This window comes from Dysidea avara, chromosome 9, assembly GCF_963678975.1.
Source record: "Dysidea avara chromosome 9, odDysAvar1.4, whole genome shotgun sequence".
NCBI classification, from domain to species: domain Eukaryota; kingdom Metazoa; phylum Porifera; class Demospongiae; order Dictyoceratida; family Dysideidae; genus Dysidea; species Dysidea avara.
Window position 1 is genome coordinate 785,520 of NC_089280.1, and position 13,919 is coordinate 799,438.

The 13,919-nt window shown below is 37.8% G+C and overlaps 1 protein-coding gene and 1 long non-coding RNA gene across 4 annotated transcripts; one reads left to right on the forward strand and one right to left on the reverse strand.

Moving 5' to 3' along the window:
- Positions 1-863: 863 nt before the first annotated feature.
- On the reverse strand, positions 864-11,300 carry LOC136265355 (uncharacterized). 3 transcript variants are annotated; one of them, XM_066060169.1, is made up of 8 exons: positions 11,137-11,300; positions 3,737-4,190; positions 3,488-3,683; positions 3,301-3,440; positions 3,098-3,245; positions 3,000-3,052; positions 1,549-1,698; positions 864-1,496 (listed from the first exon to the last, which is right to left on the reverse strand). In XM_066060169.1, the coding sequence occupies exons 2-8, from the start codon at positions 4,175-4,177 to the stop codon at positions 1,494-1,496; spliced, it is 1,131 nt and encodes a 376-aa protein (XP_065916241.1). In that variant the 5' UTR covers positions 4,178-4,190; positions 11,137-11,300; the 3' UTR covers positions 864-1,493. The 3 variants fall into 3 exon arrangements, with proteins under 3 accessions (XP_065916241.1, XP_065916242.1, XP_065916243.1); XM_066060170.1 differs by lacking the exon at positions 864-1,496 and having other exon boundaries at positions 1,580-1,698; positions 2,993-3,052; XM_066060171.1 differs by lacking the exons at positions 864-1,496; positions 3,000-3,052 and having other exon boundaries at positions 1,588-1,698.
- Positions 7,980-8,828, forward strand: LOC136266326 (uncharacterized). The gene is made up of 3 exons (XR_010706058.1): positions 7,980-8,099; positions 8,518-8,582; positions 8,642-8,828. It is a non-coding gene; the product is annotated as an uncharacterized lncRNA (long non-coding RNA).
- Positions 11,301-13,919: the final 2,619 nt, after the last annotated feature.

The window sequence follows — 13,919 nt, forward strand, 5'->3', positions numbered from 1 at the left end:
TAAGTACTCCTCATGAACAATGAAGTGTGGTGATCCACTTCAAATTAGCTACTGATCATCATCATTAGTAACTACTCATGCAGTGCAAGTTGAAAAGTCTGGTTAACAAATCTTTTATTATTTTATTTATTATTAACACTTTACAGTGACCAGCACTGAAGGTCTACAGCAACATGTTCCTCTGAATGTAGAGGGAGCTTGCATGGTTAAATAGCTGCCAGACTAATTATCAAGCTAGGCTGAGTCGTGATCATTAGGTGAAGCCAGCTAGATTATAGTATACTACTATAGAGTTTGATGTATCAGTGTCGCTGCTATAAGACCATTCTCAAAACAAGGAGAATTTTAAGCCTTTCAAGATTAAATTTGAGGGTACTTTTGCTGGTTGAGTGTGCTATTTTAAAGGTCAACTTGCCTTTATAGGGACTTTTAAAGCTTGAAATTGAATTTAAGGACAAGTGAAAGTTAATGTGTTACTTTAAAAACAGGCTTAATTTTAAGACACTTGGGCTCTTGGATATCAAACTTAATAGTCAGTTCAGTACTACAAGTGTGAAAGTTAATGTGTTGTGTGTACACAGTTTTAACCTGGGAAATATTTACATATTAGCTAGATTGTCTCAAGATCGAACTGATCTACATACAGTGTAATTGTCACTCACAATTTAAGGGGTGTATCTGAGATTTTGGGAAGGGTATTACATCTACATATTATAACATCAAGTTGCAGCTCTCCAACATGGAACAATTTCAAGTACTGTTCAAGTTCCCCTGTAGTCAAAAGATCAACATTTGAAATAGTGAAACCAACTTTTTTAACAAATTCTCCACATCAAGAAAAATGGAGTCAACAGATCCGACTCCAAAGTTTTACATCCCAATTCTGTAAAGTATCCACAAGTTCCATTGTATACACACATATCTACTGTATGCATACACCATGTCATTCTGTATACTGTCTATATACCAGGAAACTGATTATTATTTTTAGTTGTCATTTACTGGCTGCACCTTTTATGGTACACAATAATTGATCATTTGAACTATAACAGTACAGCACAAAGAAGAAATTTCTTAAAGTAATTAATGTTTGACTACTTCGTGAAATAATCTTGGGCTACCTATTGGTCAGCATATTCTTCAAAGCATGAGCGGCATATCCATACTCTCCTCTTCGGTGATCTTTTGAGACCAACACTGGTACCATACTAAGCAGCTTTCACAAACAATTGAATTCTGTTCATCGTCAATTATCTCCCTTGTGCATTTTCCACAATACCACGTCGGATTGGCTTGAATTATAGATACTACACTGTTAATAGCTGCCCATGCTTCCTAGGTGCAATACTTCCTGCACATATCTAAGCAGACATTTTCATCAGTGCATGATGATGAAACCATCTCAGGTCTCATTTCTACATCATCCTCTTCTATAATTCGGCTCCCATCTATGGCGTCCTTTGCAATTTGTAGATCAACAAACCAGGTTAACATCACTAAAAATGAAAACATCTTCCAAGATCCACACAGGTTATTTAACATACATACCAAGTTCCTTTTGCTTAGCACCTTTGCATAGGAATGACACAGGCCTGCTTCCTCTGGACTTCTTTCTAGGGAGACCAATAACAGTCTTGTCAGCTCCTTTAGGTCTTCCACTCTTTCACATTTTACTAGGTAACCTAATACTTTGTAACTCTGTGGATGCAATCAGATTGTGATAAATGTTTTGCAAGTTTGTACCACAGTTCTAATACCACCCCTGGTAATTTACTGATTGCACTGTTTCACACACACAATACACACACACACTCACACACGCACACACACAATACACATACTATACACAACACACACACACTACACATGTACATACATACTGTATTACTGTAAAACAGGAAAAGTGTCGTCAAAAAATTTTCATCGCTGGCTGTATAGATGAAAATTAAAACGACGAATTATTGTTAACTATTATATGGATAATTCGTGTATAGAAATATTAACGTATAGCTAGCTATTCCGTCAAAAGTGACAAAAATATGTAACATCGAAATTTTAATAGATGAAAATTTTCTGCATTGAAATTTTCCTGATTTACGGTATATGTACACTTGCACAAAGCAAATAGCTACCATCAAACCCTTCAACTACCATAATACGTACATCAAAATTACCTAGTGGACACTGGGTGTTGTAACATCAAATGGCTACCATCAAACCCTTCAACTACCATAATACGTACATCAAAATTACCTAGTGGACACTGGGAGTTGTAACATCAAATGGCTACCATCAAACCCTTCAACTACCATAATACGTACATCAACATTACCTAGTGGACACTGGGAGTTGTAACATCAAATGGCTACCATCAAACCCTTCAACTACCATACTACATACATCAAAGATTACCTAGTGGACACTGGGAGTTGTATCATCAAATGGCTACCATCAAACCCTTCAACTACCATACTACGTACATCAAAATTACCTAGTGGACACTGGGAGTTGTAACATCAAATGGCTACCATCAAACCCTTCAACTACCATACTACGTACATCAAAGATTACCTAGTGGACACTGGGAGTTGTAACATCAAATGGCTACCATCAAACCCTTCAACTACCATACTACGTACATCAAAGATTACCTAGTGGACACTGGGAGTTGTAACATCAAATGGCTACCAGGTGTTAACTCAGGAAGCAAATGCCAACTATACATGTCGGGTGAAGGTTGGCTAACAATACCTTCAAGTGTGAGACATGATACAACCTCTTGTATTTTATTAGTCTTGCCCCAATAGGATTCAACTTTTAGCACCTGAGTAGCGCAAAGTCATCAGGTCCCCATGAGCAGCTAAGTAATTAAAATTTCTTGCTCAAGGAAACAACAGTAACTGCATAACCAGGTACTGAACCTAGAATGTTTTGACTATCAGGCAGGTGCTCTAGCCACTTGGCTCACGCACGCATGCATGCACGCACACACCATTTACATCATTGCTTCTAGTTTGCACTGTGTCTACCAATGGTACAGGCGGCTGATATCCTATGCAAAATTTGAGTAAGTAGTCATCATTAAACTACAAAGTACCTTGATCATGATGATCATTCTTTTCAAGTAGGTGATATTCTGTAGTGTTTAATTCACTATTTCTTGTACCATCACTTTCATTATCACCATGGCTGGTACTTGATCCACTACTATTACTACAAACAGCATTAGATTGTGTCGTACATGTACTTATCAAAAGAGTTCATTGCATAAGTGCTGAAAACGTTTGTCAGTCCACACTCACCAGCATTCTCAACAGCTTGACTGCCTTCATTCCTAGCATTCTGATTAGCACTGTGACCTTCACTGACACAACCAACAAGGGATTGACTTGCAGTAACAGCAACAGTTCCTCTTTGGTCACTGCAGTGCTGAGCTTGAGCTGCATAAATGTCATAAAAATATTAACAAATACGGATGATTATATACCTGCACAAAGAATTGCATCCCTTCCAGATGCCCATATATCTCTCAAGGTCTGTAGCAAAGTGTACCTTCTTGTGAATTCAGTCATGCCAACCTCGGAAGAAAGAGAAGCTAACTCCACAGCAACAATATGGCTTTTATGGTATTTCTGGTGCTGTGTTAAACATGACCGTTGTGGTCCATGCCCAATACTTGAAATCTGTACATACAATTATAGTGAATTTTATAGCTGTATAATCATATACTACTCACACTGCTTGAAGCCTCAACTGTTAATTCTGATTTTTTACAGTAAGCATCTTTCATATAATCCTTTGTCCAACGTTCCGCAAGAAGTGAGGGAGTAAATAAAGGGTGTTTCTTTCTTTCTCGCACAACAAAAATATGACGACAAGGGAGGTTAGTGGTGTTCCAAAATGCACAGTGGCATCCGTTGATTGTCACCTTCAAAATCCCTTCTGATGATGTAATATGGCATTCTCGATCATGTTCTGAGACTATGGTGACCTTCCTCCATAATGAAAGCTGCTTGGATACATAATTTAATGCATAAGGTGTGAGAACTGAGGAGTATTCAATTTCTACAGGATCTTTCATATCAATCCTTTTCTTCACCATAGCCATCAATGTGCAGTGATCCCTCTCATTCCGTGAAGTTGACAGCAGGGCACAAAAGTGTTCAAAAAAATGCATGAGTGTGTTGTACCTGTACAATGATTTATAATTTAAATTAGGATATTACATAAAATATACATATATAATTTTGTATTCATCTATCCATGAGCAAGAACACAAGAGGTATATATTAAGGATGTGCTGGTTGAGGCATGCAAACTGAGTAATTAAACAGTATAAGAATAGGTATAAGTGATCATGGTACATACATTGATGAGAAATGTTGAAATCATTGCAATCATACTACCGTGCAATGATTTGCACTAGTACAGTATGCAGTACATGGTAATAAGCAAGTACACTTATATAATATTTCTTAGTTACAGTGGAACCTGTCTATAACGGTCACCTTGGGACCAGATATATCTGGCCTTTATATACAGGTGGCTGTTATATATAGAGAAAACCTGCATAAGGTGGTCAGCAGCATTTTAGTGGCTATGACCGTTATAAATGAGTAATTATTATCCACCCCAAAAACACCTTCGCTGTAAAAAAGGCGCGCCCAAGAAACTACAAGTACCTGGAACCCAATGTAAAAAACAAAAACAAAAATCAGCTTAGCTGAAGTGAAAAGTAACTGGTAACTTAAAGAGCTGATATCTGAAGCGGCCAAGAATACAATTACTAAAGTTTAATCCATGCAAGAACACCTTGGCTATAAAACAGGTGTGTACATGAAAGTAACTGGCAACTGAAATGGCTGATATCTGAAGCGGCCAAGAATGAATGGTCATATACAACTAATTCAAAAATTTAACACTGAACCTTTATAATTCAGCTGTGTTCTATATTCACTCTTGCTGCATCGTAAAGTAATTTCTTTTAACTCTAATTGGCTGGTAATTTGGCCGCCTTTTTTTGCTCTATTATACTGACTATTAAAAAAGGCGGCCAAATTACCAGCCAATTAGAGTTAAAAGAAATTACTTTACGATGCAGCAAGAGTGAATATAGAACACAGCTGAATTATAAAGGTTCAGTGTTAAATTTTTGAATTAGTTGTATATGACCATTCATTCTTGGCCGCTTCAGATATCAGCCATTTCAGTTGCCAGTTACTTTCATGTACACACCTGTTTTATAGCCAAGGTGTTCTTGCATGGATTAAACTTTAGTAATTGTATTCTTGGCCGCTTCAGATATCAGCTCTTTAAGTTACCAGTTACTTTTCACTTCAGCTGAGCTGTTTTCTTTTTGTTTTTTTACATTGGGTTCCAGGTACTTGTAGTTTCTTGGGCGCGCCTTTTTTACAGCAAAGGTGTTTTTGGGGTGGATATCACTCATTTTTGTCAGTGATAGACTCTACATTTGGTTTAAAAGGTAATTTTTTTGGAAATGAGCAATTAACATTAATGCAGAATATTATCTTGGAGAGTCAGTAAAATCCATACATAATAATGAACACCGTAAATTCGGAAGTATGAATTTACGGTGTAGTATGACTGTTCTATTAGAGTAAATCTATCTTTACTGCCTGCATGTGACGAATATATCTCATATCTGTGCATGTTAAATGCTTCAGACACTTGCAAGTGACTATATAATTAGTTTACAGTTGCTACACAGCTATAAATACATTTGTAATTGTTATCACCATAATCATTTATCATGTTATAACCATTTTTTATTATTTTGGTCACAACTTCAGGATTAGAGCAGCAGAGAAAGGAATAGAGGACTCAACCATCAAGACTTGTATATGGGAGATGGAACAGTATTGCGATGGACAATGCCGGTACTAACCCCTCAAGGGTGTTGCAGTACAGTATGGATGCAAGACCAGAGCCTCGATCGTCACCTTTTGACTGTGGTCACAACTTCAGGATTGGAGCAGCAGAGAAAGGAATGGAGGACTCAATCATCAAGACTCGGGGAGATGGAATAGTATTGCCAAGGATAATGCCAGCACTAGCCCCTCAAGGTTGCCACAGTGCAGTATCGATACAACCACTCCAACCAGTGCATAAGACCAGAGCCTCGATCATCACCTTTTGACTGAAATTTTTATACTTGATGAAGCAATTAAAACAAAAAAAGTTGTAGTACTTATACTTTCCTGAGGGAGCATGCCCCCAGAGTCCCAGACTCCCTTACCTGTTCAGCAGAATAATAGGATTGAGCCTTACTACCACTTTTACCTTTATTCTTGGCCCGGATGTACATATCGGCAACATAATACAGTAGCTGTAGATAATGCCCCTAGGCAGAGCTATAGGGGTGGGAAGTTTTCCCTACTATCACACTATCACAGTAGTTCTTCTCGCAGTTCTTTGCCTGGCCATCATCAACTGCTGTCAAAACATTAGTGTCGTCCCCCAGACCCTTCCTCAAGCATGCTTATCACACAAAAATAACTTAGTTTAGCAGTGCACAAACAATTATTGACAGCATATGTACACTTACCGCATTGTTGAACCATGTATACCACCAGAATCCACCGGATTGACAGATACGTGGTTTTAAATTGAATGGTTTAAGAATGTAACTAGATGGTGAGGCGTACTTTAATCGGCTCGACTTTAATGAGAAACTCGAGCCCCTCGTGAGAAACTACATCGCTTGAGCAACGCTTGAAGAAGTAAGAGTCAAGAATACTGATCGAGGTACTCTATGATATATACCGGTCTTGAATGCTAACGAAACGAGGAGTGAAGTTTGTGTAACGTGTCACATCGCCACACACTGATTCACCGTGTTTGTGCGATAGGGTTTACGGACCTGTCCACCAGATGCTGAAAGGAAATTCATTCCACCACATGTTGAAAGGAAATTCATTCCAACTTGTGAAGTTATTGATATACTCATTGTTGGGGTCCACGGGGACATCGATGATCATTTACCAGTCAGCTGTAAGTAATGTCACAACAGAAGGAAAGGAACCATTTCCATACCCCGGCTATGGCATACTGATTTTCGTGGTCAGTTTATGTACACTCAATCACAGATCGAAATGTAGAACTTTTTGCAGGTGGAAAATAAACACCTTTTTACTCAGTTACAAGAGATTCACCCAGTTGAGATAAAATGTTGAAGTGAATGTCATTAGTACTAACTTGTTCATCAGGTATTGGACAATTCCAAGTGTCCAGATTATGCAGTTGTCCTCATGTTCAAGTTTACACGTTTAGGCAAGTTCCACAACGTCCTATAATCTATTACTATATCAGTGTGGAATAATGCTTATATAATATTTTTCATATTCCAGGCTTTAGGTGTATTGTATTTAACACCTGCTTGTTGGTTTTTGCAGGCCATCTGGTCATATTGGTTTATCCACTAGCAGTTGAATGTGATCATGGTACATATGTAAGTTGAGACCATGCAAGAACAAAGATACAGGTGTCATGAATTCAGGTCAGTTAACGTTCAGAGGAATTGTATTATTGCAATTGTTGTTTTTGTAGTTATCAACTATCAGTGACCAGTTTGTGATAGCGTACTTTTGTTTGACCAATGACCTAATGTTCTGGTTTACATGCTTACCCAATAGTTATGTTACTCACTTAACCTGCATATGGGATATATATTTTTTTAGTTCATTTTGATTATCCATCCTTTATTGGTACAGCCTGGCATATTGATTTTTTGCACATTCTCTTTTTAATTCAGTGCCTGCTGGATTGTTTCGTCAGATATCGAAACAGGTGCCTTTGGTGTTGCGACCGATGTTCCAGGTCAGTTTGCATGTGTGTTTAATTTAAGGTTGACTTCAGTGCCTGCTTATTCTTTTACAGATCTCGGTATTGAATTTCAGGTCAGTTGACGTACAAAAGAATTGTATTATTGCAATTGTTATTTTTGTGGTTATCAATTATCACTGTATACTAGTGATGTGAATTTGCAGGTCAGTCTACTCAGATGTATCGGGTATAGTGTTGATGGGTTCAAACAAATATCCAGTGTACACTGTAGTGGCATCAAGGGTGTTAATTTCTAGGTCAGTTTACATGTTGTGATGTTAGTGATTTTTTCCTAGTACCCAGATGTTAAGTGTATTGTATTTAATGCCTACCTGTTATGTTTTTAAATTATGGTATATCAGTGTAGACAGTGCAACAGTAAGCCTTCTGTGTTGTAGTAACTATTTGTTTCATAATTATGCTGTTGTCCTGGAATGGCACAATTTTTGGGCAACCAGTGTGAAGTCCAGTGGTACAAACATTGTATTATGACCAAGTTGTGATAGCGTACTTTTGTTTGACTAATGTCCTAATGTTCAGGTTTGACATGCTTACCCAACAGTTATGTTATTCATTCACTTAGCCTGGGATATAATTTTTGTTCATTTTGATTATCCATGCTATTATTGATACAGCCCGGCATATTGATTTTTTGTACATTCTCTTTTAATTCAGTGCCTGCTGGATTGTGTCATCAGATATCGAAACAAGTGTTTTTGGTGTTGCGACCAATGTTCCAGGTCAGTTGCATGAGTGTTTAATTTAAGGTTAACTTCAGTGCCTGCTTATTCTTTTACAGGTCTCAGTATCGTCATGCTGACATACAAGAAATCATCACTATTGTTGGAACTATTTGTAGTCAAGTCTTGATGTGATGTTGATTAACATTGTTACACATTGTTGTATGTTTACCATATGGCAAGAAATTTTCATGGCCATCATGAAATTTGAATATTGTGTAAGTTGTGTGGAACAACCCCAACTCATACATGGTCACTGGCAAACCACGAACCACATTCGAGCCACAACACCACCAACCACATTCGAGCAATCCATTACAAAATTTTGTTGCACCATTTGTGTGTGTATAATACTTAATGAAAGCCACAACACAAGCTACATGGTAAACACTACATAGAGGTGGTAACCCCTAAAGGCTTGTTACCTTTTGTATTCACCTTATCGGCCTTTGTGGTTAATCTATTAAAAATTACATGTAAATAGAGAATTGAAGAGTATGCTTAAAGCACCTTCGCTAGTGATTTTGTTCTTCACACCATAAGACAACTGGCGATTTATAAACGCTCGCATGGGGTGTGGCACTAAATGGAATTTAAAAGATTTCTGCTTAAAACGCCATCCCTAGGGAACTTACGGTTCAGCACGTTGTCACAACTTGTTTATCAGGCATTAGAGTTTGCGTCCACATCGTGCCTTTAAAAGTTATTGTAGGGATTAGAGGTTTGATTGAAGAAAATACGCGTATAGGCAAACCAGGATTGGATAATGTCAGTGCTAGATGGACTATACAAACACGACTATGTTGACTGGTATAACGTGACAGTAGTTGTAACATAAGGTAGAGAAATAAAGTGAAATATGCCTATTTTTTATTTTGCGATGGTTACTTTTTATTTTAGCGAGGTCGCAAGAAAACTATGATGATGACGACTCCTAAAGATTTTTTTATCACGTAACGCAATACAAATCTATTGAGAGATGTTGCGTAATCTAGGACTAATATTGCGAAACCGGCCCTACACGTAAATAACTCACAGTAGTGGCCGTGCGTCTTTTAATTGGGCGTGCGCTTTGTAGTTTCTTGGCCGCGCGACTCACTACCGTGAGTCTTGATTAAGAGGCTCGCATCAACTGCAATACAGTCTGAATATTTAGTACAGAAAGGGTAAGGTGAGTCTATGAATGTTGGTTATAGCTATTGAATATGCTTAAGCAATAAAGCCTGATTGATTGTATAGTATTCATTGAAAGGCAGGAAGTGTGATAATTGCGCATTAATTGAAACGGTGCAGTGGTACCAGGAAATTGGCTTAACTAACCACCATAAAAAGTAGCGACCGCTATACGAAGGAGAAAGTTATTTATACAGTAATTCATAGGCAAATTATTGGTTGGCCGTTATACGCATTAGACAGGTGACCGCTTAATGCAGACCACAATGCATACATTTGTATGGGAAAATATTTGGGACCTCGCGACCATGGCCATTATGCAGAGGTGACCGTAACACAGGTTCCACTGTATCATTCTTTCCCTAACTTGGATAATAATTACAACAGAGTGAAACCGTCTAGAAAAGTCCCTATAACATGGTGAGCCATGGTAGTTACTCATACAGTAAGTGATCCACACGTCGCCTTCACAATACCATCCTGTCGCCTTCGCAGTATTGGTTAGGTATAACCAAGCCCAAAAGTGCCTACGGAATGTTTCCAATAGATTTTTAAATTTTTTTATTTAATGCAATTTTCTACTGCCTGCCTGCCTGCCTGCCTGCCTGCCTGCCTGCCTGCCTGCCTGCCTGCCTGCCTGCCTGCCTGCCTGCCTGCCTGCCTGCCTGCCTGCCTGCCTGCCTGCCTGCCTGCCTGCCTGCCTGCCTGCCTGCCTGCCTGCCTGCCTGCCTGCCTGCCTGCCTGCCTGATGCCTTCAGACAAGTGCAACTCGATAATAGCTAGCTATTTTATTCAATGTTGTTATAGCTTGACAGATGCACCACAGTATGTACAATGTACACATCATGGACTTACCTTTGTCCTCCTTTGTGTCCCATTTCTTTATGTTACCAGCCGAAGGTATCAATTTGTGATAACAAGGTGTTGATTGCGGTAGTGCAATGGCTTCCATACAATTGTAAACAGGAATCATCCGTATTTTCCATGGTTACTGGATTGATTGCAGAGGCACTTCTACTGTTGTTTGTTTGTAGCAAAGTGTAATGGTTTTGAGACAATAATTTATAGTTGGGGCACATTTTCAGTCATAAACATTACCTCTGGCGAAAATGTAAACAAACAAGTACATATATAAAAGTTTTAAATTTGACTAGGGATCATACAGTAGTAAAACTGTAGGGAACAAGGGAGGTTACCTACACCTGCAAATATGTTAGTGAACATTTATCCTTGTATCCATGACTGAATTATGGATTAAATGTCCACTAGTTTATCTGCAAGTGTAGGTGACCTCCTACTTTTTTCTATGATCCCTAATTGAATTTACAATTCTTAATTTTTCCTTATACTTGTTTAGGTATGCATTCAAGCATGCAGACACCTTGCACAAACACTCTTCACTTTAGCATTGATACTCTCTAATCTGTTGTTTGTCCTCTCACCCAGGGTGAAGGCTGTGTTCTTAAAACATTCTACCCATTCCTCTTGAATGGGATGTCAATTATCATTGCAGTAAGTAAAAACTGTGGTGAGATCAGCAAGTCATAAATCCTATAATAACAATACCTTGAAGTCACATAACATACCTACATGCATAATACATGCATAATACATGATACAATAGTGTTATGAACCTCTTCGAAATTTGACTGATTTAAAATTGGTCAACCCATTTTGAAATGCACCACCCAGATTTAATACTACAAATTTAGATAGGCCCATTTTGAAATAAGTTAGCCTAACCCTTTTTAAAATTCGCTTATAGGTGAATTGTACATGTGTAGTTAACTATCTCTTTTTATCTAGCTGGAACCCTTTTCAGCCAACTATTAAGCAGATACTTATTGTCTTCTCTTAATTGCCGTAGAAATCAAGAAATGGTAACCACACCTCTTAATAAGCTATTGCGTAGCTCACTCAATATAAGTAGTCAGATGATATTTAATAAAGCATTCACAAATCAGTGAAAAATATCATAAACTGAAATGCGTAATACATCACTAGATTTGCCTTTTCATGGAGAATATCCTTGCTTCATTTTTGTACCACAAAGAAAACATAAGCTATTATGTTGTAAAACACAAGTTTATCATACCTTGATGAATACCTCAATTCACGGCAATGTTGCAAATCAACTTTTGCTTTCTAGTGCTGTAACTCCAAAAGTACATAGTACTGACCAGAAAAGACTGCAACTTTAACACCCCATTGTTTATTCCCTCTAGACAACAAAGAAGTTGTAAAATCAAGCAAGTCGGGTTTTCACTCAGCAGGTCACATATACATGATTGAGCCATGTGTACAGTGAGTATGGTTTTAATATAGATGCATGACTACAATAAGCACATCAGCTATTTACACTGATGAAGTGGTAACAACTTATGTATCACACATTCTTACTTACTTCATAGTGCTGATTGTAGTCTGACTCAGACCTAGAATATGCAAGTTTTAACAAAATTTCCAAAGGGTGATCTCTTTCTCCAGCTCTGATTCCCATTTTGTCACAAGTAATCCCTCGTCTAAAACTCCGTAACACATGAAATAAACAGAGCTGTAAACAAATACCAGGAAACTCTTTTGCAAAAACAGCTCTCTCACTGCAATCTTTGTCTGAGATTAAAACTCTTGAGGAGGCCCAAGCTGGATTGTGAGACTTGAAAATTTGTATCATTTTGCCCATTGACTCTTCAGTTTCCAAAACTGTAACAAAGGCACACACAATTTCACTTTGACCGTTTCCGTCAACCACCATCATCAAGTACACGGGCATCCTCAATTCTGTTAATTTATATGTTGCATCCACCAGTAAAACTTCTGGGAAATCAGAAAAGGTTGATTTCATAATGCCATCTTGAAAAACAATACCAACAAGATTCTTGTCTTCATCACACAGAAATTCAACTGTTGATCCTGGAAGAAATAGCTCTAAAGAGCACTTCAAGTATGTACACGGGTACATATGTACTACATATCAGGGTTGAAACTGATCTTGATGACCCACTGACCCCTATAGTAATTTTGGAACTGACCCTAAAACCAAGATATGGATCAAGAGCTACATTTTATGATACATAACAGCAGTTATATCTAATATCAAATATTGAACAAAACATTATACACTTGTACATAAATCAGCGTTGAATCAGGGTAGAGTCACCCGGGTCACATTCTGAGCTGGTTTACAGAATATCCAAGGTCTGACCCAAATTGGATCACATGTGACATTAATCATTTAGTTTGGTGACATGGGAGTACATTGATGCATCATGGTGTATCATAGTCTGAGCTCTTTATTGAGTCACATCCACTATGTAGCATAGATAATATTTTTCTATTACTGAATGTCTGTAGGCATACGTGGAGCCATGCCCCACTAATCCATTATATATCATACAACTCAATGGGAAACACAGTGATTGTATAAGTCTTTGCCAGCTTCTTTTGTGGGGAATGTCCACTTATTGGAAATGTGTGATATTGCCCAAAGGTGATGAACCTACTTATTTAGCCAAACCAACACCAATTATTTTACTGACTGATCATTATTATAGCTCACACTATATAGCTAGAAATTTTAATACTTATACTAGTGGGGTGCCCAAAATATAGCTAGAAGTTTTAGATATAAATAGTGAACATGAACACCTTGGGTTACTTCCAGGTCATCTGAATCGGTAGTAGTGACCTGATGTCAATGTTGCCATAAATAGTACATTATTCCAAACCAGATAAATTTTTATTGATGAACTACTTCAACAATATAATCACAATAAGTGGGTGTGGCTCCAAGGCCTACAGAGAGCAGCATATAAATCTTGCTGTTTGAGATATCATCCAAAACTTATTAGAAACTAATTCCGTGTTTCATCACACAGTCCCATTATTGAGTTATTGATTAGAAATGTTATGTTCCCCCTATATACAAGGCACCTATAATGACTAATCTGTCAGCACTACCCTGTGAAAAGGGGTGGAGCAATAGGCTGCTTGCATACAATCATTATTTTTACTAATCATTCATTCTGAAACCCCACCAGTGGCACACTTACATTGTCATCCACCTAATCCAATGCAGTGATGAAACTTGATTGATACGTCATTAATGTTATCCGATATTTTGTAAATGTGACCTACTTGACATAAAAATTATGGCTCAGTTGA